Here is a 24,569-nt window from a genome sequence, read left to right on the forward strand (position 1 = left end):
AGCTCAATTTTGCACAATACAATGAGCCTCTTTGGAAGGGCTTATTTTAAGCAGCTTATGTTCGCTTTCAACTTATAAGTTTTTAGATGTCTTAAGCTCAAACTTAATCTAATTATTTTTTGAAGAGCTTATTTTAAGACAAAATAACTTTAAGTTTGGCCAACAAATCTAAAAAAAGTTCTAAAACAGCGATAGTTAACTTATGCTCCAATCCAAACGGGCTCAATGTCAAATTTAATCTGTTACAAATCAACAGTAATGACGACTCAGTCTCAAATAAGTTGGAATCGACTATATAAATCTTCATCTTCCAATTTAAGCTCAGATCAAATTATCATCACACGAAACAAAAATAAAAGTCAAATCCGTTACAAATCAACAATAATGACGACTCAATCTCAAATAAGTTGGAATCGGCTATATAAATGTTATCATTCCATTTATTCTCAGCTCAAATTATCAACACATCAAACAAAAGTAAAAGTCAAAATATGTCAAATTTTAATCATTTACAAAAAGAAAAAAAGATTACTATTAGTAGACCTCTAGTGTGGTATCTTATAGGCATTGTACCTTTTTATTACAAATCTAATACTTAAATAAAACAAAGTCAAGAAAACCAACTCACAAACATCATCTACAAAAAGAAAAACAAACAAACAAACAGGTCAGCTCTGTGGTCCTTAAATCTCCATATTACTCTCCTCCTTCCTTTTACTCTTTCATTTTCCATTCACCATTCATAACTGCCAAACACAACACAACACACACAAATATTACAAAATGCTTCTTCTTTATAGTCCTCTATGACTCTTTCTTCTTAAAAAATTTCTTCTTGGTTTTTGTGCCTCACTTTCTCTTCTGCAACTCCAATAAACCAAAAGAATAATAGTAAAGAAAAAAAGAAAGGGGAAAAAAGGGAACTTTTTTTGTTCCTTTTGGTGAATATTTTTTATAAGGGGTTTTAGAAATTTGCTTTTCAAATATGTTGAGCAAATTTGGAACTTAAAGATTTTTTTTTTTTTTGTCTTTCATTTTGGTGTTAAGTCAAAGCTAGTGAAAAAGGAGTCTTTTTTCTCTTTTTTTGGTTCTTTTGGTGAAAACTCATTAAAGAAGAGGTGATTCTTGAATCTTTTTCATAAGGGGTTTTAGAAATTTTTACTTTTAAAAAAATGGTGAGCAAACTTGGAGCTTAAAGTTTGCATTTTTTTGCAAAAAAGACTGTTAGAAAGTAAAAAAGGGGTTCTTTTGAGGTGATTCTTGAATCTTTTTTGATAAGGGGTTTAAGCAAAAATGGTGAGTAAATGGGGGAAAGTGAAATTGGCACTTGGTTTGAATCTTTGTACTTATGTTCCTAAAAAAACATTGGATTATAATAATGATGATGATGATAGTGGTGATAGTGTTGATAGTTCAAATGTTTCTGAATCAGAGAGACATTCAGGTGCAGCCCTTATAGCACCAGCAACAGTGGATTGGGAGGTTGCTCAGGCAACTCCAAGGTCACATGTGTTGAAACTCTCAAAGAGCTTAAGTAGATCTTCAAAGGTAGTCCTTGTATTTTTCCTGTAGTTTCTTGCCCTTTGATTTCTGTTACTATTATTTAGTGTCACTTGTTCATGGCTTAGCATACTATTTTGTTGTAGTTATTGCCCTTTTTTTCCTATGTCACCTGCTTTGTTATTGCTTTATTCTGAGCCGAGGGTATATTGGAAACAACCTCTTTACCTCCTAAGGTAGGGGTAAGGTCTGCGTACATTTTACCCTCCTCAGACCGTACTTGTGGGATTTCACTGGCTATGTTGTTGTTGTTGTACTCTTTCAGTTTCTTTATATTTTGAATGGCTATATAAGTGATTACATTGGGTATGTTGTTGTTGTTGTATGTAAGTGATTGTAGCTCACAAAGCTGTGAACTTGGAAGGAAAAGAAATTAAATAAGTTAATAATTTTGAAACTATTGTTTGGATTTTTTTTTATTTCACTCTTTCGTTTTGTTTATGGTTTGAATGTCTATATATGCGATTGTAGTTCACATTCTCACAAAGCTGTGAACTTGGAAGGAAAGGAATTTAAAAATAAGAATAAATTTTAAAATTAGTGTTTGGATGTTGAGGAAAAGATGAAGGGAGATTTTAAAAATATGTAGAAAATTTGGGATTCATATAGCCGATCTGAACTTGTTTGGTACTGAGGCGTAGTAGTTGTTGTTGTTTGTGGAAAAATTGAGCCTTTCATCAATATATGAAGTGTTTGGTGTGTAAGTATTTTGTAACTAAGAGAAATAGGCTCAAAACTATATCCTTTTTTAAAAAAGATTTCTGGGGTTATGTATTAATTTGTATGGAAGCTGAGAAATGAAAGAAGATATATAATCAAGAACAAAGTGAAGAGACCTTTATTTCAAGAAATGTTAATTGTCACTGAAATCTGTGGCAGTTTCCCTCGTTAGAGTTTGATTATATCTGTTATCTGCTCTATTTGGTTGCTAAAAGTTCATGGTAACCAAGAAAAGTTTAATCCTTTATATTGCTTTAAATTTGTGGAGTGGCGAAACAAAGAGCACAAGAAAGAAATTGGGTAATTCTAGGACATACTGTTGTTTTATGAGTTTTTATTCGACTGATTGTAGATGCTTTGTATCCATTTGTGTGATGGAAAATTCCGAAACTGCGCATGTCTAGTTTGTTTGGTAATATTTTGTTATTATTCTGTTGAAGTTTGAATTCAAAATGGTTTAGCCTATTGCTTAATTTCTGCTTCTGTGTTGCAACTTGCATTATGTCTATGCCAATTGTTTGAAATTATAGATTCGAGAATCAGTTCTCGTTTTGTTTTTAAGCTTTTGTTACTTTTCAACTAGAGAGAAAAGTAGTAATTAGCCATAATAGTTCTTTTCATGACCCTTGTTATAGTTACTCGTTCAAGTTTCTCAAGTGTTGTTCTTTTCACCAACTTTAGAAAGGAAAGCAACTTGTTCAGCAGCTTCTGTTGAATGTACTCTAACAAAGCGTCAAGCGAAAGTTGCTCAGTATGTCTGTGTATGAGTCTGTGTGTGCATTTTTATGCATATATGTCTACATATATTTGTGGATTTATCTGAAAATCAAATATCCAGATTTTGTTTTATATTTTTCAAATTAAGAAATTAGCACTTCCAAGATTTGGTCTACAAAATATCGTAAGGGTTTTTTTTAAGGATCCCCATCATTTCTTCTTAATGACGGCTTTTTTAACTTTATCTTTGTTGTGCATCTTCAATTGCTTATGTTCATCATAAAATTGACAAGATTTCCGCAACATAAGAGGAAAAAACAAAAAAAAAGTTGATTTTGATGCTTTTTGTAAACATTTATTCACATGTTTGTGCTTGTCACCAGCATGACTTCTTGTTCCTAATTATGCTTGAGACGTTATTGCTTCAAAACTTGTGTTTTATTGACTTATTATCTACTAATATAAATTTGTTTAGATGGAATCATTTCCTTTTACTTGCATGATATTAAAAAAATTGCTTTATTATTCTTTTGGTCACCTCACTCGTGCTTTTTGACTTTCAGAAAACATGCTCTATATGTTTGGCTTCAATGAAGAGAGGGGATGGCCATGCTATATTCACCGCTGAATGTTCACATTCGTTTCACTTCCAGTGTATTGCTTCAAACGTGAAACACGGAAACCAAGTTTGCCCAGTTTGCCGAGCAGAATGGAAAGAGATTCCTCTGCAGTTTCCCAGCCTTGATCCTCCTATTGGCAGAGCTAGAGTCAATCCTGTCGACTGGCCCCAAAATAATCCACTAATGACCGTAATACGTCGTTTACCAACAACCCGTCCAACACCGAATCGACATATTTCCCCATTATTTCAAGCTCCCGAGCCAGCCATCTTTGATGATGATGAATCTTTGGGTCATCAACTCAATTCTACTGAGAAAAGTGCTTCTAGTTGCGAGTCTTGTGACAACAGGAAAGTAAAGATTGAAACTTTCCCAGAGGTTCCGGCTGTCTCAATGTCAATTGCTTCAGATAACTTCACTGTGTTAGTCCAGCTGAAGGCTCCTGGTTCAGGTAAAAATGAGGTAAATTTTTCCTCGGTTTCCGAAACACCTCGTGCTCCTGTTGACCTTGTCACAGTTCTTGACATAAGTGGAAGTATGGCTGGCACTAAACTCGCGCTACTAAAACGAGCTATGGGTTTTGTGATACAGAATCTCGGTCCATATGACAGGCTAGCAGTAATTGCCTTCTCTTCGACAGCTCGCCGCCTCTTCCCTCTTCGTAGGATGTCCGAAACAGGACGGCAACAAGCACTGCAAGCTGTAAACTCATTGGTTGCAAATGGAGGGACAAATATTGCTGAAGGCTTGAGAAAGGGTGCTAAGATAATGGAAGACCGTCGGGAAAAGAACCCGGTCGCTAGTATAATATTGTTGTCTGATGGTCAGGATACGTATACAGTCAGTAGCAATTCCGGTAGTACCCAGCAGCAGCAACCTAACTACAAGTTACTTCTACCTTTGTCCATTCACGGCGGAAATAGTTCAGGGTTCAAAATACCAGTGCATGCGTTCGGGTTTGGTGCTGATCACGATGCTTCATCAATGCATTCTATATCAGAGATTTCAGGAGGAACGTTTTCATTTATCGAGACGGAAGGTGTCATACAGGATGCTTTTGCTCAATGCATCGGTGGCCTTCTCAGTGTTGTAGTTAAGGAGCTTCAAGTAAGTATCGAGTGTCTTCACCCAGGTATCCGTCTTAGCTCTTTAAAAGCAGGAAGCTATCCAAACCGCTTAATGTCAGATGGACGCATGGGAATGATCGATGTCGGAGATTTATATGCTGACGAAGAGAGGGATTTTCTGGTCTCGATCAATGTCCCTACTGAATCTTCGTGTGCAGAAACATCATTGTTAAAGGTTAAGTGCGTATACGTTGATCCTTTCACAAAAGAGAAAGTTTCCATCAGAAGTGAAGAGCTTAGTATCAAGAGACCTGAAAAGGCTGGACAAGAAGGTGTTTTGATTGAAGTGGACAGGCAACAGAACAGGCTCCGAGCAGCCGAGGCAATGGCACAAGCACGAGCAGCCGCTGAGAAAAACAACCTAGTTGGCGCAACTTCTATCCTCGAGAACTGCAGAAAATTGTTGTCAGAGTCGGAATCTGCTAAATCTCATGATCGGCTTTGTATTGCACTCGATGCTGAGCTCAAGGAGATGCAAGAGAGGATGGCAAGCAGACACGTATATGAAGCATCAGGAAGGGCGTATATCTTGTCGGGTCTGAGCTCACACTCATGGCAGAGAGCAACAGCACGAGGCGACTCAGTGGATGGTTCGAGTCTCGTCCAAGCCTATCAAACCCCATCGATGGTTGAGATGGTAACTCGGTCTCAGGCTACATTACTAGCTAGCCCATCAGCTCAAAGACTTGTTCGACCCGTTTGGTCATTGGCATCACAACCTAAGCCTCGGTAACAATTATATAAACTATTCTTGTAAAGGAATAAAATTCAGCCAAGTGAAATCGGGGGAAGGTGCATTATATTTTTAGGAAAAGGGATGTTGTAAGGGCAGACTAGTTAGGTTCTTATGACTTTTGGTCTTGTTTTTTGGTGTTTGTTTTGACATTTTGTTGTTGGGGGTGATGTACATAAGGAGAGATGGCTTATTTCTCTGTTAAAAAAGGGTATAAGTTTGTAACTGTGGGATTTTCTTGGAGAACTGTCATCTATATATATAAAATCCTGCAAAGTGATTCTTTTCCTTAATACTTTCTTGATTGTTCCCTCTGCTTGCCTTTACTTTTTCCGAAAATGAGTCTTGGAGCAACAGTAAAGTTGTCCCCATGAGTCATGAAATCAATTACCAATTCTTGGGTCAGTTTAAGTTGCTTGTATTACACCCCGTTGGGGTGTAGGCCATCCCCGGGACCTTGTGTGATGCTTCGTGCACCGGGCTGCTTGCCTTTGCTTTCTTCCTCTAGCTGCAAGTAAATCAGTTGTTTTGTGATGTCTAGAAAGTTTCATTTAAGCAGCTTTTGCAGTTTTGCAAAAGGCAGTTGAAAAATGAAAGTGGAATCAGCACTGAATGACTATTAACAATTGATGATTCATCTTATCAAAAAGTCAAGGATAAGCATGAAAAGATGTCTTTTCATGCTTTTCTTTCTTCCTTTAATTCCTTTTTACATGGCTGTTGTGGTGGGGGGGGACGGGGTGGCTTTTTTTTTTTCGAATTTGATTCTCCAATATAAAGCTGCATCTTTGAGACTGCATGGTCTATAGGAACAAATAAACAGAAAAAAAAAGGAAAGGCTTCACTACACAGGATAAAGTATGAAAGTGAAGGCACTTTGTGTTGTAGTTTTTGCACTGAGCTGTTTTTTGTAAAACTCCCATGCAGGGGCGTAGGACCTTCTACAGGGGCAAGTTAATTGATACCCTTCAGCAGAAAATTACACCGTATAAACATGTTAATTCTTTCTTGACGTATATATACTATTTGTTGAATTTCCTCGGTTTCTTTGTGTGTTTACTTCTTTATATTTTGAATTTTCTTAATGAAAATATTAGCTCTGTCACTGCTCCTTTCTGCACTCAAGGTGTAGCCTAACGGTTAATAAAGTGGGTGAAAACTACGAGAGATCAGGGTTCAAATTTCAAATAGAAATAAAAATTGCTAGGTAATTTATATATTTGTCAGTTGGAGTTAGTAAAATCAAAATGTGCACAAGTTGGCTCGGGCTTCACAAAAAAAAAAAAAAAAAAAAAAAATTCCCTTTCTAGAGTTCATTGGTGAAAACTTTTGTTAGTGGGCCATTGCCTTTGTCCTCCTATCTTAAAAGGCTCCAAAAATGTTTGCCATTTTCTAATAAAGTTGCCACTTTGAAGAAATATTATTGAGTCTTTCTTTAAAGAAGTGGAGTTTGAACCTCATACCTTACATTTGCAAGTTGCTTGGGTGGGGATATCACTCTTTGAAAAATTCAAAAATCCACCTTAAAAGATGCTTCTAATTTTGTATTCACGTTCTTATTTATGCCATGTGGTTATCACGAGTCACGATATATATTCTTAGAGGAAGTAAAAGTAATAATATAGTTACCAATACAGGGTTACAGTGTGGTGCATTATTCTATCCTTAATGAGTATGCCCCGAGTTCGAGCCTCTCCTCGAGACGGAAAGTCACCATTGTTAGCGAGTGCTTTGGCCCCCCAATGTGGGACTATCCGGCGCGAATCTAAATTTAATTGGACCCCATTGCGGATACCGGACACGGGATGAGAAACTAAAAAAAAAAAAAAAAATAGTATAGTTTTAAATTAAAATAAAAGTGGGTCACTTCAGTTTCCTTCAAAAAATGTAAAGTTTGGCAAAATATACACTGGTGAGGAACTTGTCCTTGAGCTAGCCTCGAGCTAGCAGTGTGAGTAGACCACTTTTGCAAGTGGTTTTTAAATTTTCAGCCTCATATTTGAAATCTTTAAAATTCGCTCTTCGGCTAACACCCGTAGGTTTCGTGTTCGAACCATCGCGCAGAAAAAAGCAAAATTTTTAAAAAAAATTAAAGGCGAGTTTAAATTTCGCTATACGCCGAAAGATACTTTTGTTAAGGAATTAGCCAAAGTTATGCCGGACCGGCATACTTATGCCTTGTATAGCGCTTGGTATAAGTATCTTCGGATCCGCATAACTTTGATAATTCCTTCACAAAATCTTACGCCGTCCGTAGATAAAAGTTTATGGATAAAGTGGATCCATGCCTACTATGTCAAAGAGTAGGATTTGACCAATTTAACAGTGCTTGGCCGACATATTGGATGGTTAGACAAATTATTGGTTCTTGGAGAATCTGGAGCAAGTGCATACTTCTTCTCAACTGGAAAAAGCTTGATTCGAACTAAATTCTTGAATTATTAGGTAATCTGAAAGATTACGGAAAATTTATGGTGTTTCAACATGCCACTCAAAACCAAAATATATTTCACAATGTGATTGTGCTTACGTGGAAAACTATGTTGCTAATAGGATCATACTGACGGGGCTTGAGTGTAGAACCAATTTGTGTTATGTGCAAGTGTTGTGATGAAGAAAGTTTGCCCTAAAAGTATCCCCAGGCATAACTTTGTGAAGGAATTATCAAAGTTATGCCGGACACATACTTATGCGCATGGGCGGCATTCTTGGCATAAGTATGGGATGATCCGCATAACTTTGATAATTCCTTCACAAAGTTATGCCTGTAAAACGCATAAAAGTTTATGGATAAAGTGGATCCATGCCTACTATGTCAAAGAGTGGATTTGACCAATTGCTGTTTGGCGGACATATTGGATGGTTAGACAAATTATTGGTTCTTGGAGAATCCGGAGCAAGTGCATACTTCTTCTCAACCCGGAAAAAGCTTGATTCGAACTAAATTCTTGCAATTATTAGGTAATCTCGAAAGAGTCAACCGAAAAATTTATGGTGTTTCAACGTACGCCACTCGACCAAAATATATTTCACAATGTGATTGTCTTATACGGAAGAAGCCGGGGATTGCTAATAGGATCATACAATGGGGCTTGAGTGTAGAACCAATTTGTGTTATGTGCAAGTGTTGTGATGAAGAAAGTTTGCCCATTAAAAGTATGCTCCCCGCAAGCATAACTTTGTGAAGAAATTATCAAAGTTGACCATGGGAGATACTTATGCCAAGTACGCCCATAAGGTATGAGTATGCGGGTTCGGCTATGATAAAATTTGTAATTCCTTAACAAAAGTATGCGGGTTCGCATACACGCGATTCAACCCTTGTCTTGCGATTTTTTTTTAATTTTGCTTGAGCGAGGTTCGAACTCGGAACCGCGCGAAGGGCAAAAATTAAAGACCGAAGAATATGTAGGGCATAATTTAAAGACCACAAATATGAGGGGCAAAATTTAAAGACCACCCCAAAAGAAGGGCACTCCGCGCAAAAAATTGGCCTCAAGCTACCCCAAAGACGGCTAAGTTGAAATGTTTAGCCCATAAAAACATGGCTAAGAGCCCGTTTGGATTAGCTGAAAAAAAAAGATTTTTAAGCATAAGTGCTTAAATTACTTTTAAGTCTTTGAAAGTTATTTTATAAATAAGCAGTTACGTGTTCGAGTAAAAGGGCTTAAAGGATTTTTAGATGTAAGGGTAGTATTAAAATTAACAGAAAATATAAAGGATAAAAGGGTAAAGTTGTTCGTCAGACCAAAATGGCTTTTAAGCCAAAAAATAAAAAATAAAAAATGGGGTTGAGCAACTTTTTGATTTTGGCTTATTTTAAGCACTTTTTAACTTAATTTAAGTTGTTTTCTATTTTTGCCAAACACTCAAATAAGTTAAAAATGGCTTATAAGCTGGTTTGACCAACTTATAAGCCAATCCAAACGGGCTCTAAATAGCCGCTCACACAATCTCTTAAACTAGAAATAGCCTGCAAATGTATAATTCATGTAAAATATATGTATAATCTGTGCATACTCGCTAGGAAAAATAAAGGAAAACTTACGTAAATATACCTTCGGCCAACTAGTTTACCAAACATGGCCAAAATATACATTACCTATACACTTCCATTGAGTGTGTTTGTGTATAGGTATGTATATTAAATGTATAGGTATGATATATGTACATTTAGTATAAACTAGGCACTATTTATACATTGTGTACATATTTTATAAATTTGACGGCCGAATGAAACATATTTGGCTGTAATTTTTTCAAAAATAAACAGTGAATCCGACTGACTATTTATGTAAAGATCCCAAGATTTAATCATTTTTTTTTTGTGGGGAGTGCCCTTCAAATGCACTGGTCTTTAATTTTTGTCCCTCAAATTGGTGGTCTTTAATTTTGTCCCTTTCGCCTAATATCATGAGGTTTGGGGTTCGAACTCCGGCTCAGTAAAAAAAAAAAATCGCAAGGCAGAATTTTGTAGAAAAGTTAGGCCTTAAGACAGAGTTTTGGCATGCCTAAAGGCAAAACTCTACCTGATCAGGCACTCTGCCTGAAGGTAGCAAAATTCTGCCTGAGGCAAATCAAGCAAAGTTTTGCATGCAAATCTCTGCCTTGTGAATCCAAACTCTACCTTGCGAAATTGTTTTTTTTTTTTTTTTTTAATTTTTGACTGAGTGGGAGTTCGAACCCGAAACCAAGAGGTTCTAGCGAAGGACAAAAATTAAAGACCACCAATTTAATAAACAAAAATTAAAGACCACCCCAAAATAAGGACATTCCTGCGAATTGCCCAGATTTAATTATGAGCAAACCCGAAAGTATGTTGGCCCAATGACAATAAAGTCCAAAGTCCATAACGCACTGCTAAATTTTCAGAAACAAGTGTATGAATCAGTGAAAGAGGAGACTGACTAAAGAAACTGAAGAGAGTTCACCATTTTTATCCCTCAAAGACAACAATGGGAGCTATCAATAATTTTATCTTAGAATTTACCTGTAATTACCTTATAATTGACCTACTTATAAATATATTTTTGCACCATTAGTACATAGTACCATCCATATCTCTTACACTATCTGTGCAAATAAGTTAAACTCTTATCTTTCAAATAGCAAAGAAGAGCGGCTAAAATTCACAAGTAGCACTTTTTAGTTCCTATAATTGAAAAATAGCCACTGACTGTTATCAAGTTTCAAATTTTAGAAGTGAAACTCCAGGATAAGTCTTGAAGTTTCGCATGTAGAATTTGAAACTCCATAACAATGACTATCTTTATAATAAAAAAAGCAGAGCCGAAAACTGGTCGGTAGACGTTATTTCTATATGAAAAGCACAAATGCATAAAATGTAAAGAAAATTTTACTAAGAGCAAACCGAAAAGTATGTTGTCCCAAGGACCATAGAGCCCAAAGTCCACAACACAGTGCAGATTTTTCAGATTACAAGTGTATGAATCAGTTAAAGAGGAGACTAAACTAAATAGACTGATGAAGAGTTTAGTATTTTTTTCCCTCAAAGACAACAGTGGGAACTATGGCTATCCTTCCATCAACACAAGTTTTCTCTATATTGACCTCAGATTTCGTTACTCAACCGGATCTTATAATACTTTTTAGTTCTTATGATTTAAAAATAGCCATCGACTATTATATAGTTTCAAAGTTCAGGAGCGAAACTGAAGAATCTGAAACTCCGTGACAGAGGTGAAAAGTAGTTAGTGAACTCTATTTCTATCCAAAGAGCAAAAATGCAAATAACGTAGGGGAAGTTACACATTTGACCGTTAGGCCAAAAATAATACTATTATGTATCAAACATGTATATTTTGGTGAGCCCATTTATTTATGTTAATTTTTCAACAACGTAAAGAGCAAGCCCAAAACCAATATGTTGGGGCCAATTCGCAGGAATGTCCTTATTTTGGATGGTCCTTAATTTTTGTCCCTCAAATTGGTGGTTTTTAACTTTTGTCCTTCACCTAATATCATATTGGGGTTTGAACCCCGGCTTAGTAAAAAAAAAAAAAATGTAAGACAGAGTTTTGTAGCAAAGTTAGGCCTGCAGGAAGAATTTTGCCTGCTTCGGATAGAATTTGAAACTCTAGGGCAAAACTCTGCTTTGAAGGCAAAATTCTGCCTTGCGAATCCAAACCTCTGCTTTGCGAATTTTTTTTTTATTTTTTTTTATTGGAACCCAGAACCTCAGGGTATTAGGCGAAGGACATAATTAAAGACCACCAACTTGAGGGACAAAAATTAAAGACCACCCAAAAAAAGGCCAATCCGCGCAAAAAACTACTTCTAATATATAATTAGTGGTAATAACTACCTTTTATTTTAATTACTAATAATAACTAAATACTTTTCTAATTTAACTATTATAGCTACACGGTAATTTTTGAATTACCATTTCACAAATACACCTAAAAATTAGCACCCCCAATCCCATATCCCTTTTAATGGTAACAATATTAATCACTTAATATACATTACCATTCTCTCTCTTTTCATAACTTCTTACCTTTTATGATCGTCTTCTTCCTCTCTTCACCCTTCTGCAAAAATTTCACTTCCATTCTCACCAATCAAGAAGATTCGTCATATTCTTTTTTTTTTTTTTTTTAAAAGGAAAAAGAAGCCTTAAAGTACTCACGTTCTATCCCATCTCCTCTGTTTCGTGAAATTTTCGCTATTTGTGTTATTATTCTTCCACAAAATCAACTTGGTGGAAGTGATTGTTTTGCTTCGGTACATGGTGGTGGTTATGGCGGCGCGCGCGAGAGAAGGGAGAGAGAAAGTTTTTTAGGGTTTTTGAGAAGCGAAAAATATATGTATTTGTGTATGCTCTATGATATAACTACCAATTGTTGTGGTTGGTGGTGTATTTTTGTAAGTTTTTCTATTTATTTGTGTATTTTGTTCAAATTAATTCCATCGGTTCATCTAGTTTCAAATCACGTGTACGCAAATACATGGTAAGTTTTCTATATATTTATGTATTTTGTTCAAATTAATCCCATCAAATACATGGGTGATGCAAATTGTTACTCACACAAATACATGAGATTTAATATAAAATACATAGGGTTTGATTGGAAACTTCAAATACATTAGTTATGCTATCAAATACATGGGTAAATAAAAAACGAAATCAATATTGAAAACTTCAAATACATTACCACTAAATACATGGGTGATGCAAATTGTTACTCACACAAATACATGATATTAATATAAAATACATGGAGTTTGATTGGAAACGTCAAATACATTAGTTATGCTATCAAATACATGGGTAAATAAAAAACGAAATCAATATTGAAAACTTCAAATACATTGGTTGTTGATTGATCGTGTTGTTTTGAAATCACATAAATACAACTTGAATAGACGAAATTTGTGAAATAAAAAACGGTGTTTTTGCACGAAATACCTGATGATTAATCATGTTTGTTTTGTCAATGTATTTTCAGAGGTGTTGAAGATTTAATTTGAAATTTGAATTTTTACGTTTGAGTGTGGAAGAATGCATGGAAGAAGAGAAACGTGTAAGGAAAGGGAATATTACAGCAGATTTTGCGAAAGAAGGTAAAAAATATCTTAATTTCTCATTTAATACCACCACCAATTACTGTACCTAAATTAAAGGACTGTTCCTTTTTTTTTTTTTTTTTTTTATCAAGCATGCTCATGTATTTGCTAGAAACAAATACATGCGAAAATATACACAAATCAGCTGATTTTTAGCTACGAATGGTAATATTAAAAAGGGTAGTTCTAAAATGGTAGGAAGCTACGATAAGGTAGTCATTTGATAAATTTTACCAAAAATGATTATGTTGGCCCAAGGACAATAAAGCCCAAAGTCCACAACGCACTGTTGAATTTTCAGACGTATGAAATCTCAGTTAAAACAGAAGACTGACTTTAAAGAGACTGAAGAGAGTTTACCATTTTTTTCCTCTCAAAATCAACAATGGCGATCCTTAAATTAGCCCTAATTTTCTCTATATTAACCTTCTCACTTTCATTACTCGCTAGATCTTCACCGTCGATCTCACCGGAGTTACAGATCGTCACCGCCGAACGCCGCGTAAGCTCAGTTTCACCTTAATCTTATTTCAATTTTAAAATTGCATTTTTTGTCCCTTATTTATTTGCATATTCTAATTCTAGTCCTTATGATATCTTAATGTACATTTTTGATCTCTAACTTGTGAATAATCACAGTTTCCTCAAGTATTAACTGTTTTTCCATTTAATTATCCATGTGTTATACGTATTAGATTTGTAATGTGTAAGCTCTGTTTCACCTTAATCTAATTTCAATTTCATTTTTAATAGCACTTTTAGTCCCTTATTTATTGGTAAATTCTAATTCTAGTCCTTGTGATATCTTAATGTACATTTTTGATCTCTAACTTGTGAATAATCACAGTTTCCTCAGGTATTACCTGTTTTACCATTTAATTACTCATGTGTTATACGTATTAGATTTGTAATGTCACCGCCGAACGCGAGTAATCTCTCACGTTCACCTCAATCTTTCAATTTTATTGGTCCCTTATTTATTGATAAATTCTAATTTAGTCCTCATTGAGTACATTTAACCTTCAATTACTTGAAATGTGCATTCTTTGAGCTCGTAGCTTTGAATAATCACGACAAAAGTAATTATGAAAGAAAAATCTAATCAAAAACCAAAAGTTAGAGTTGATGCTTAAGCTCTCACTTTCAACTTCAATTTTAATAGCACTTTTGGTCCCTTGTTTATTTGTAAATTCTAATTTTAGTCCTCATTAAGCATATTTAACCTTCAATTACTTGAAATGTGCATTTTTGAGCTCGTAGCTTGTGAATAATCACGACAAAAGTAATTATGAAAGAAAATCTAATCAAAAACCATAAGTTAGAGTTGATGCTTAAGCTCTCACTTTCAACTTCAATTTTAATAGCCCTTTTGGTCCCTTGTTTATTTGTAAATTCTAATTTTAGTCCTCATTAAGCATATTTAACCTTCAATTACTTGAAATGTGCATTTTTGAGCTCGTAGCTTGTGAATAATCACGACAAAAGTAATTATGAAAGAAAAATCTAATCAAAAACCAAAAGTTAGAGTTGATGCTTAAGCTCTCACTTTCAACTTCAATTTTAATAGCACTTTTGGTCCCTTGTTTATTTGTAAATTCTAATTTTAGTCCTCATTAAGCATGTTTAACTTTCAATTACTTGAAATGTGCATTTTTGAGCTCGTAGCTTGTGAATAATCACGACAAAAGTAATTATGAAAGAAAATATAATCAAAAACCAAAAGTTAGAGTTGATGCTTAAGCTCTCACTTTCAACTTCAATTTTAATAGCACTTTTGGTCCCTTGTTTATTTGTAAATTCTAATTTTAGTCCTCATTAAGCATATTTAACCTTCAATTACTTGAAATGTGCATTCTTTGAGCTCGTAGCTTGTGAATAATCACGACAAAAGTAATTATGAAAGAAAAATCTAATCAAAAACCAAAAGTTAGAGTTGATGCTTAAGCTCTCACTTTCAACTTCAATTTTAATAGCCCTTTTGGTCCCTTGTTTATTTGTAAATTCTAATTTTAGTCCTCATTAAGCATGTTTAATTTTCAATTACTTGAAATGTGCATTTTTGAGCTCGTAGCTTGTGAATAATCACGACAAAAGTAATCATGAAAGAAAATCTAATCAAAAACCAAAAAAGTTAGAGGTGATGCTTAAGCTCTCACGTTCAGCTTAAACTTTCAGTTTCAATTTTAATTCATATCTCCTGTTTGGCAGTTTTCCGACTTCAATTTTTCTTCTTTTTTTTTTTTTTTTTCCTCGCATCATTCATTGAGGCTTTTTTTTTTTTTTTTTTTTTTTTTTTTGTTACGTTATTTTGCTGAGAATTTCTGGCTATAATTAGATTTTAAGTGTATGAGGTTTCTGCTGAAGAAATGCTGTTTTGTTACCCACAAATTGTAAAACCCGAAAGGAAAATATATTTGGAACACATTTTACTTAACAAATATATCAGCTTCTACTGCATTTTTTCATCTCAACTTTTAAGCTTAGTTTCACCTTAATCTTTCAATTTCAATTCATCTCTCCTGTTTAGTAATATTCCGACTAGTATTTATCTCTCGCATCATTGATTAAGGTTTGTTTTTATATAATGTCTTGTTATGTTTGTTCTGATTTTAGATTTCTACTCTGAAGTATATGAGTTTTCTGATCAATTTTATGTTTGATCTAGTGGAAGATGTTTTTCTTATGTGAAAATACTTTTGCTGGAGAAATGCTGTTTGGTGACATAAAAATTGTAAATTTCAATGGGAAAATATATTCGGAAGTCATTTTTCCTTATAAATATCTCAACTTTCGCTGCATATTGCTTATTTAACCTATGCGTAGACATTTTTGTGGACATTGATACTAAAAATGTATAAAGGAAACGATATCCATATAATTTCAACTAACATTCGGACCTATTTGCGAAGCTCTGATACTCAAAGTTACCAGTTTAAAAAAAAAAAAAAAATTATATTATCAACAGAACATTGTCCTTATAATGTACATTCTAATTTGTAGCTAGTTACTTTTATCCCACCGAACTCTGGAAACTGATCCTAAAAGTTGTCAATAAAAAACATTTTGCTCCGTAAACGCTTTCTAAAGATGAAAAATGGAAAGGTATTATATTCTAGATCATTATTTGAATACAAAGATAGTAGTAACTTTTTTCTATTTCTAGAAGTTTGCTTGTGCATAGAGTTGCAGCCCGATGCTTGCAACTTAACCCTGCACCCGATGGTGCAGACTTCAAATCTCACCAAGAGCTTTCTCTCTTATTCCTTTCTCTTCCACAAGTAAAAACACAGAGAAGAATTTAAAGAAAATTTTTTGCTTGTGTTCTCTTTCATTCTCATGTCTTTAGACAACATTTTATTGGTAGTCAGAAGAAGCTCCTCACTTTTGCAGCTACGCTTGTAAGAACTTCATTTCTGTTTGCATTCACTATGATTTCGACTACTAACTGGTTGTATCGAATTGCTGCAGATTGACTTGACATCACACATTGTGAAGGTTTTCTTGACATTGAAGGTATTGATCTGAGTTTACTACTTGAACTGAACCTTTTGTGGAGTTTTACTTCTTTTATAATGTGCTGATCACCTTCTATATATAACTTGACGTTCATCCATTAACTTTCCTTAGAAAAATCTCACCCATAAAGTGAGGATCCATAAACTGAACATGTTTCTGTGAATTTGGTTAAATCTGGATTTTGAAGTTGGTAATATTTCAATAGTATAAAAGCAGAACTAGTGAAATTTCAATATTAAAATATTGTTACACCAAGAGTCGTTGGAAATGTTGCGGCAATACTTACTGGTCTATTACCATAAACCTGTGAAGAAGCATTCATTTTAAGACTTTTCCTTACAATAATAAAATTGGATGTTTGATTGTTTGGCAATTTCAGGTTGAAAATATTGGTGAATCTCCTGCTTCAGAAGTCCTTCTTTCTTTCTCTCCCGCAGAAGCCGATCGTCTGGCATTGGTAAAAGCAGCAGCTGTTGCTGGCAAGAAGAAAAAGAAATCTTATTTGCCACTTGAGGTGAAGCCAACTGACCTGCCTGATGGACCAAATGGGACTAAGTATTATTTAATACATTTGCTTAAACCATTGGGTAAAAGTGAAGCCATCTCGCTAGAAATTCTTTATATATTCACACATTCTCTTGAGCCTTTCCCAGCAGAAATAAGCCAGTCGGAGTCTCAATTAGTTTATTACCGTGACAGTGCAAAAATTTTGTCACCGTATCTTATTAAACAACAAGCAACGATTATAAAAACACCAACTAGCAGGGTTGAGTCATTCACAAGAGTTGTGCCTACAGATCGTGCAAACACAGAACTAAGATATGGGCCATATGAGGAGCAACCTCCATATACATATTCACCTGTAATTGTCCATTTTGAAAACAATAATGCATTTGCTGTGGTTAAGGAGCTTGTGCGCGAAATTGAAATCTCCCACTGGGGCAGCATACAGGTCACCGAGCATTACGAATTGGTACATGCGGGTGCTCGGCATAAAGGTGTTTTCTCAAGGTCAGTTTGCCGTTAAATATATCAGCGATATTTTGCAACATCATATTGAGCTTTTGGTTGTCACTTTGCAACATCATATTGAGCTTCACCTTTTTATAGACAACCAAACAGAGTCCTCCAGCTTCTTCTTCTTCTTCTTTTTTTTTTATTTTTATATATGTTAGGTTGAATATTCTTTGATAGTGGATAGTTCATATTCCCAAATTAAATTTGAAAATTGAAGAGCCACTAGATAGTGTCAACTTATTTCTCAACCCGAATAATCAGACTCAGTTTATAACGCTGGTATTTAAAAAGAAATTGAGTAAAGATTTTATACATTGAAATAAATTCTGGTAAAGGAAAGGTCTTCCTTTTGTTGATTCACTAAGATGTAAGGACAATAAAAGACAGTAACATAAACATACACCTAATAGAAATAATCAACATTCTGTCCTGGTTAGCTTTCTGAGCAAATGATTTCTGGAATTAGAATCACCATCTTTAGCTGTTTGAGTTAACTGAAGTCTAGAAGCTTGTTTGTCGTTGTTACCATTTGTAAGTGCATATACGTTTCGTGTATTAGTTGCCTCAAATCTTTTGGTGCTTCTGGCAGGGTTGAATATCAGTCTAGGCCCTCACACAGTGGTGCTTCCTCATTCAAGCATCTTCTTGCAGAATTACCACCAAGGGTCCATTCTGTCTACTACAGGGATAACATAGGGAACATATCGTCCTCTCGCTTACGCACAAATTTTAAGAAGGTATCAATCCTATTCCTTCCATATATCTTTGAGACACTCCTTCATTGTCTTAATTTTCTCTTCGGTGTCAAGGTTATAAAGCACTCTTTTGATTTTATGATTTCCATGAATTTCCTTTGTAGTCAGAGCTGTTAATAGAACCACGATATCCATTATTTGGAGGCTGGAAATCTACTTTTGTCGTTGGATATGGGGTTCCACTAGAGGACTTCCTTTTTGAGGCAGCTGATGGCAGACGTTACCTGAATTACAGTTTTGGATGTCCTCTTGTAGAGACGGTTGTTGAAAAGTTGACTGTCAAGGTGGGCGCTCCTTGTTGAGTTAAATTGGTTAACTGTTTAATTGGTATTTGTTGCTTCGATTCTCTGTATTCTTTGTTGCAACATGAAAGTAATGGGGCAAGGATATTAAATTTCAGGTTGTGTTGCCAGAAGGATCAAAGAACCCATCCGCTGTTGTTCCTTTTCCTGTGGAAGAACGGGCTGAGGTAACTCTCACGCGACTTAACAGATTGTATTTCTCGTATAAGTAAAACTTCGCTATTTGTTTATATGTTAAAAATTATCATAACCTATACCTCTAGTCCCTGTAGAAATATCTGCTAACCAACTTTGATAGTATCATGTGAAACTCTGAGAAAGAATAATAGAGGCTCAAAGGAGTCAGGCCTGTGATGAACGAGAGAAACATATTTTTTGTTATCCTTTCTGTCTTACTTTCCATCCAAAACCATAAAGAGGAAAGAAGATGGCTTTCTCTTACTTTCTTCTTCACCTCTATTCTATTTTTCCTTTCTTTTTCTTCTACCCTTAGTTTCCCGTTGACGGTTAATGTCCAAGTGACGCAAGTTGTTGAGGTAAAAGGGGCTTACATTTTTCATCAATTTTTTTTTTTTTTAATCTAGTAAAATAAAATTATATTAAAAGGGGCTTACATGTGCTTTTCTTTCTTTATTTTCTTAATTGTCAGGTTATACTTGATTACTGCCAACTTAGATAAGTATACTTGAGTTAGACAAGTTAAACTAAGTGCTTTTTGATTTTTTCAGAGAAAATACTCATATCTTGATGTTGTGGGAAGGACAGTGGTGGTCCTGGAGAAAGCCAATGTAGTTCCTGAGCACAATTCTCCTTTCCAGGTGATCTTGCTGACTTTTATATTCTGTTTTACTTTATCTTATCATCTTTGGAAAAGGAAGCAATCTCTGGGATTGGTTAATGAAGACGCACCTTGTACCTTCAGGGTATGCTGGCTATGAAAAAAATAGGAGTAAAATTGGCTTCATAAAATAGAACAAGATAATGTTTGTTATCTCGACCAGTCTTTGCATACTAAGCCTGCAAGAACAGTTCTTCTGTGCGAGAACCCTTTTGCCCATAGGCTTTAATCTTTCTCGTAATTTGTAAATTATATGGAGAGTTGGATACAGGTTAGTCGAATATTAGATTAAAGTCAACAGACATTGTGCTTCCTTAAATCTACTTTAGTGTTTATGAAAAAGCTCTATCTCTTAGAAGTGAAGCCCTTTAAAGCTTGCAATATTTTTGAAGGAACACTTCAGTGTCACCTACCCAAAAAGAAAAGAGGGAAACAACAAGTATTGTTACACTACTAAGACACCAACCAAATGAAGCCGTCAATGTCTTGACTACGAGTGTTTAAAGATCTGGATTCAGCTTTTATTTTGCTTTAGCAGTTAGTGCTTCCATTTCGTTGTATTAATATCACTTCATGGTTGATCATGAACTAAGCCAAATCCCTAACAAAACTCTCTGTGCAGGTCTATTACCAATTCAGCCCCATTTACATGCTTGCAGAGCCATTGATGTTGACTTCTGTCTTCTTCCTTTTCTTTATGGCTTGTGTGACTTATCTACATTTAGACCTTTCAATTAGCAAGATCAAGGAAACATGAGTTTTTGACACTCTTGAGAGGTACTTTCCCTAAGCTTAAATAATTATATTCTTCAGTTCATTATTTGTCAAACCATACTGATAATTTCCTCCTTTCTTTCTTTTCTAAATTACGTAGAACTTTTGACTGTGAGATTAAATATTAGTAGAAGCAGCCGGAACTTCCAGTCAAACAAAAGGTAGAAGAGACATTGTATTGTAGCCAATGCATTGGATTTTGAGAACATCTATTGTTGTTTACCTTAGAAGACATGTCTTCTTGCAACTGTATTGGTCTTGCATCTGAGAGAGGATATACAGAGAACTGCTTACTGTCTAATATATACAGATTTGGCAATCAAATGTCTCCCCTCTTTGTACCTTTTGGGTAGCAAATTGAGCTAAATGCACATTGAGCACTAAAATATAGAAACATTGCGTACTTTATAATTCTCAATTTCTCATGAAGGACTTATCTTTCGTGGGGTGCCATGACAAGGGTGGGACTAAGATGCAGCGGGTTATCTGAAAGTGTATTAAGTCGATTGAATGCTAGATAATTTATTTTGTTTTTGCCATTTGGTCATATCATTGCTCAATTGTGATTTGTCATTTTGGGATTGAACTATAGTATGAATCAGCAAAGACTCACCCTTGGATATAACTTTAGTTGCAAAAGCAATCAACTCAGTAGCTGGATAAAAAAAATATGCTTTTTTCGAAAATAAAAATGTGCATATAGATGCGAGAATATTTATCTGGACATTATCCGATACGTTTATAAATTCTAATCAAGGATCTTCTTGTTTAATCATTTTAGAATAGGCAAAGTAGAATCTAAGTCCTTGTCCACTATCAAATGGAAACATATCACTATTGTTATATTGTTTATTGGAGGAATTCAAATGGTGTAGTTAATGCTTAGGAAAGAACAATCTTTTTAGCATGTAGTTCGCTATGTGAGTTCAGCCACTAATTTCTTCAGCCCTAAATAAAATTGACATAACAAATCATCTAAAAGTACCACAACTAATCAACTATGTGTATATTGTTAAACTTCTGTATTGGTGTACAACAACAACATGCCCAATGTAAATCCACAAGTAGTGTCTGGGAAGGGTAGAGCGTTAGCTGACCTTACCCCTACCTCGGAGGTAGAGAGACTGTTTTCAAAAGATCCTCGGGTCAAGTGCAGCAAATAGTTATGAAAAAGGAAAACTTATGTATTGATGTTCTTCCTATTAATGCTTATTAGAGGGTCTCAACTCCTATCAGATTATTTCTTTGAGGAATCAGGGAAGCGAGGAAAAAAGGAATCATGTGAATTGAACTTGCGTTTATGGTTGAAAGATTCTCAACGAAATCTCTAAATTACAAGTTTTGCAAGCTTAGTACAGAGCTAGAGTTCCTGGCCCTGTCTCTCTGTTGTTTCACTTTACAGGGTAGGGTTATCGGGGCCAACCTAATATGAGAAATACAAGTTCGGTAAAATTTAATAATTTTGATTCAAACGTGGTATATTTATTGATTTATTGTGGAATTTATTGAATAAGTATATGTCATAAATTTTGGAACTCATAGATTTCAATTCCAAATCTCGTAAGCTTTAATTCACGAATTCGCTTCTGATCACCATAATAATGTGGATTATTAGCATGGAGAGTACGGGTTCAGCAGAACTAGTAACTTTGGTCAGAATCTTACATATGTACAACAAAATCTACTAAATATGTAAATATAATACACTAGAAAATTGATAAACTTCAAATCCTAAATTGGTTGTACATAGATCGTAAAAAGGAACTATATAAAGAGTATCATATCTAAAGGTAGAACATAGATAAATACCTACCCACAACGGGTGTTTACACCAAACCAATTAATGTATCCATAGTTAAGATATTTAACGAAGTAAATATATCATTAATTAATTATTGATCTGGTGTAAACATCGATGTGGATAAGTTTTTATCATAGAATATAGGTTTAATGCATATGCAGTCCCCTAAACTTGCATCTTTTTTTTTTTAGCGCATATCGAGTAAGTGTTGTTGAACCAACTTGTATAAGTGTGTCAATCAAATACAATCTAACTTACATACACATATATGGTGAGTTTCATTTTCTTCAACGTGAATGTCAATCGCATCCTACGTGAAAAATTCAACCAATTAAAACCCCCCACGCATTTTTATTATATATACACATCATTAAAACATGTGTATAACGACTTTTTTTCAAGAACCAAGCAATTCGGCCAACCAGGAATTGAAGACCAGCCTTTTGAGATTGATTTTGAAGCTTTTTTGGGATTCTGGAATAACATAATAGGATCTGGTGTTGCTTAATATTTTTTGGCTTCTTATTTTTCAGTTTTCAGTTTTAGTTTCCAATTTTGATTTCTTATTTTCCAGTTTTGTTATTTGATTGGTTTAAGTGGTGCTTCTTCACTTGTATAACACAGTAGCACACTTTTTTCTATCTGATGTGTATAATTAAAATGGGTGTGGTGTTTTAATTGGTTGAATTTTTCACGTAGGATGCGATTGACATTTCGTATGGTAAAAAGAAAATGGCTCATCATAGATGTTACTATATAAGTTGGATTGTGTTTGATAGATACACTTGAGGTCAAGTTCAGGAGTTCCATAAGAACAACACTTAATTGAAGTGATAAAATGAAAAAAGGATAAATTTAGGAGGCTTTATATGCATTAAGCCTAGAATGTATGGAGTAAAATAGTACCAACGTAAAAGCGTTGGGGCCACGGAGTTGTGTGAAAGTCAACATTGCACGGTTACCGACACAGGGGCAGGATAAAGCATCGGAAAGCTCAAAAAACTGGTCACCTCCTATTACCGGTTAACCTTGTCGGCAACAACTAGTGTCGGCACCGACACGCCATACTCACTCCCGGTTTATTTTTTCTATTTTAGAATTAAGAATGAAAGATTTTATTGTCTGGTTGAACTTTTGTAGTGTCATTTGATAGTACATTAGACATGACAAAAAATATTTTGTCCATCTATACCTCTTGATTTTTTGAGTTATTAGTATTAGTGGTGTCAGAATTTTCACTAACAAATTATATACAAGAACGACAACAATTAGCCTCGGGGCAAAGCTAGCATGAGAAGTGCGGTAAATTTAATTTGGTTGAACCCTATATATTTGTTGAGAAACTCACTATATATGAATATGTAAAATAAGTTTCAGAACTCATAAACTTCAAATTTATAACGCTTCATTCAAAACATATTAACTCAAAATCCTAATCGACAAGCAATGCAATTTTCGATTCAAAAATACTGAGTTGATCGCTATATGTATATAAATCACTTTTTCTTTTAAGTTGATGTCATATTATCATCATGCTAAATAAAATAAATGTGAAAAATGAGTTGAATATATATACATTCATTTATTATGTATACATAAAAAATAAATTTAATCTTGTATGTATAATGTAATTTTCTAACGAAAATGATTCGCATGAACCCCATGCGTTACTTTAGCTCTGCCCCTACCTCCATTTAGATATCATTTTCGATTTTGCTTTTCTACTCCAGATGACATTAAAGTTTCTGCTGCTACATTTTGGTTATTATACTGTTTATAATACTAGGAGATATTTTTTAAAAAAAAATAGCAAGTTAATGACTACACCAATCACATATGTTTTGTTTACCTTATGTCAAGGGTGTTGCATATAAAACTTGAAAACTACAGTTGCGAAGTATGTTTATATTTCACAAAGATTCTTCCTGCATTGTTGTTTCGATTGTTTATGTGATATTAGTAAGTATAATAGAAAATAAGCATATAACATAACAGTATACGCTAAAGAATATTGTCATGGAGAAGTTATAATTGAAAATTCTAGTCTTTTAATTTGATCAGCATATATATATATATATACACAAGATATGAAAGTAGTATCATGCATGTTATAGGTAAAGCTCTTGTGTCATGTTAAAAGCAAGCTTAATATAGGTGTTGCATAATGCTCAATAGTTCGCATAAGTTTATAGTTCATGTTATTCACTAAGAAAATGTTTGTTTCGAAATGTTTTTGACACTGAACTTATATTTTTAATAAATAAGGTTGAGTAAAAGAAAAGATAGAATTGATAAATGAGAAAAACGTCGTTTCCCGTGACTTGTGTATGCCTTCGGCTTTTTGTTGTATTTATATCATCAAACTAACTTTCGTTTGATTATTTTTAAAATCTTTGATGTGGCAAAAAAGAAAAAAGAAAAAAAAATTAGGCAAGTAAATGACATAAAAAGGTGAGCACGCTAATATATATATTATTATTATACAATAAATCAATAAAATAA

At 34.4% G+C, this 24,569-nt stretch overlaps 2 protein-coding genes across 2 annotated transcripts; both read left to right on the top strand.

The window, feature by feature from the left end:
• The first annotated feature begins 645 nt into the window (after positions 1-645).
• On the top strand, positions 646-5,770 carry LOC132068012 (E3 ubiquitin-protein ligase WAV3-like). The gene is made up of 2 exons (XM_059461467.1): positions 646-1,548; positions 3,561-5,770. Exons 1-2 carry the CDS (start codon positions 1,294-1,296, stop codon positions 5,475-5,477), a joined length of 2,172 nt encoding a protein of 723 aa, XP_059317450.1. The 5' UTR covers positions 646-1,293; the 3' UTR covers positions 5,478-5,770.
• Positions 5,771-13,404: 7,634 nt separating this feature from the next.
• Positions 13,405-20,677, top strand: LOC132068013 (dolichyl-diphosphooligosaccharide--protein glycosyltransferase subunit 1B). The gene is made up of 9 exons (XM_059461468.1): positions 13,405-13,566; positions 16,533-16,577; positions 16,960-17,591; positions 18,187-18,334; positions 18,457-18,636; positions 18,753-18,821; positions 19,383-19,472; positions 20,115-20,269; positions 20,367-20,677. Exons 1-8 carry the CDS (start codon positions 13,450-13,452, stop codon positions 20,247-20,249), a joined length of 1,416 nt encoding a protein of 471 aa, XP_059317451.1. The 5' UTR covers positions 13,405-13,449; the 3' UTR covers positions 20,250-20,269; positions 20,367-20,677.
• Positions 20,678-24,569: the final 3,892 nt, after the last annotated feature.

Source organism: Lycium ferocissimum, chromosome 8 (assembly GCF_029784015.1).
Source record: "Lycium ferocissimum isolate CSIRO_LF1 chromosome 8, AGI_CSIRO_Lferr_CH_V1, whole genome shotgun sequence".
Classification (NCBI taxonomy): domain Eukaryota; kingdom Viridiplantae; phylum Streptophyta; class Magnoliopsida; order Solanales; family Solanaceae; genus Lycium; species Lycium ferocissimum.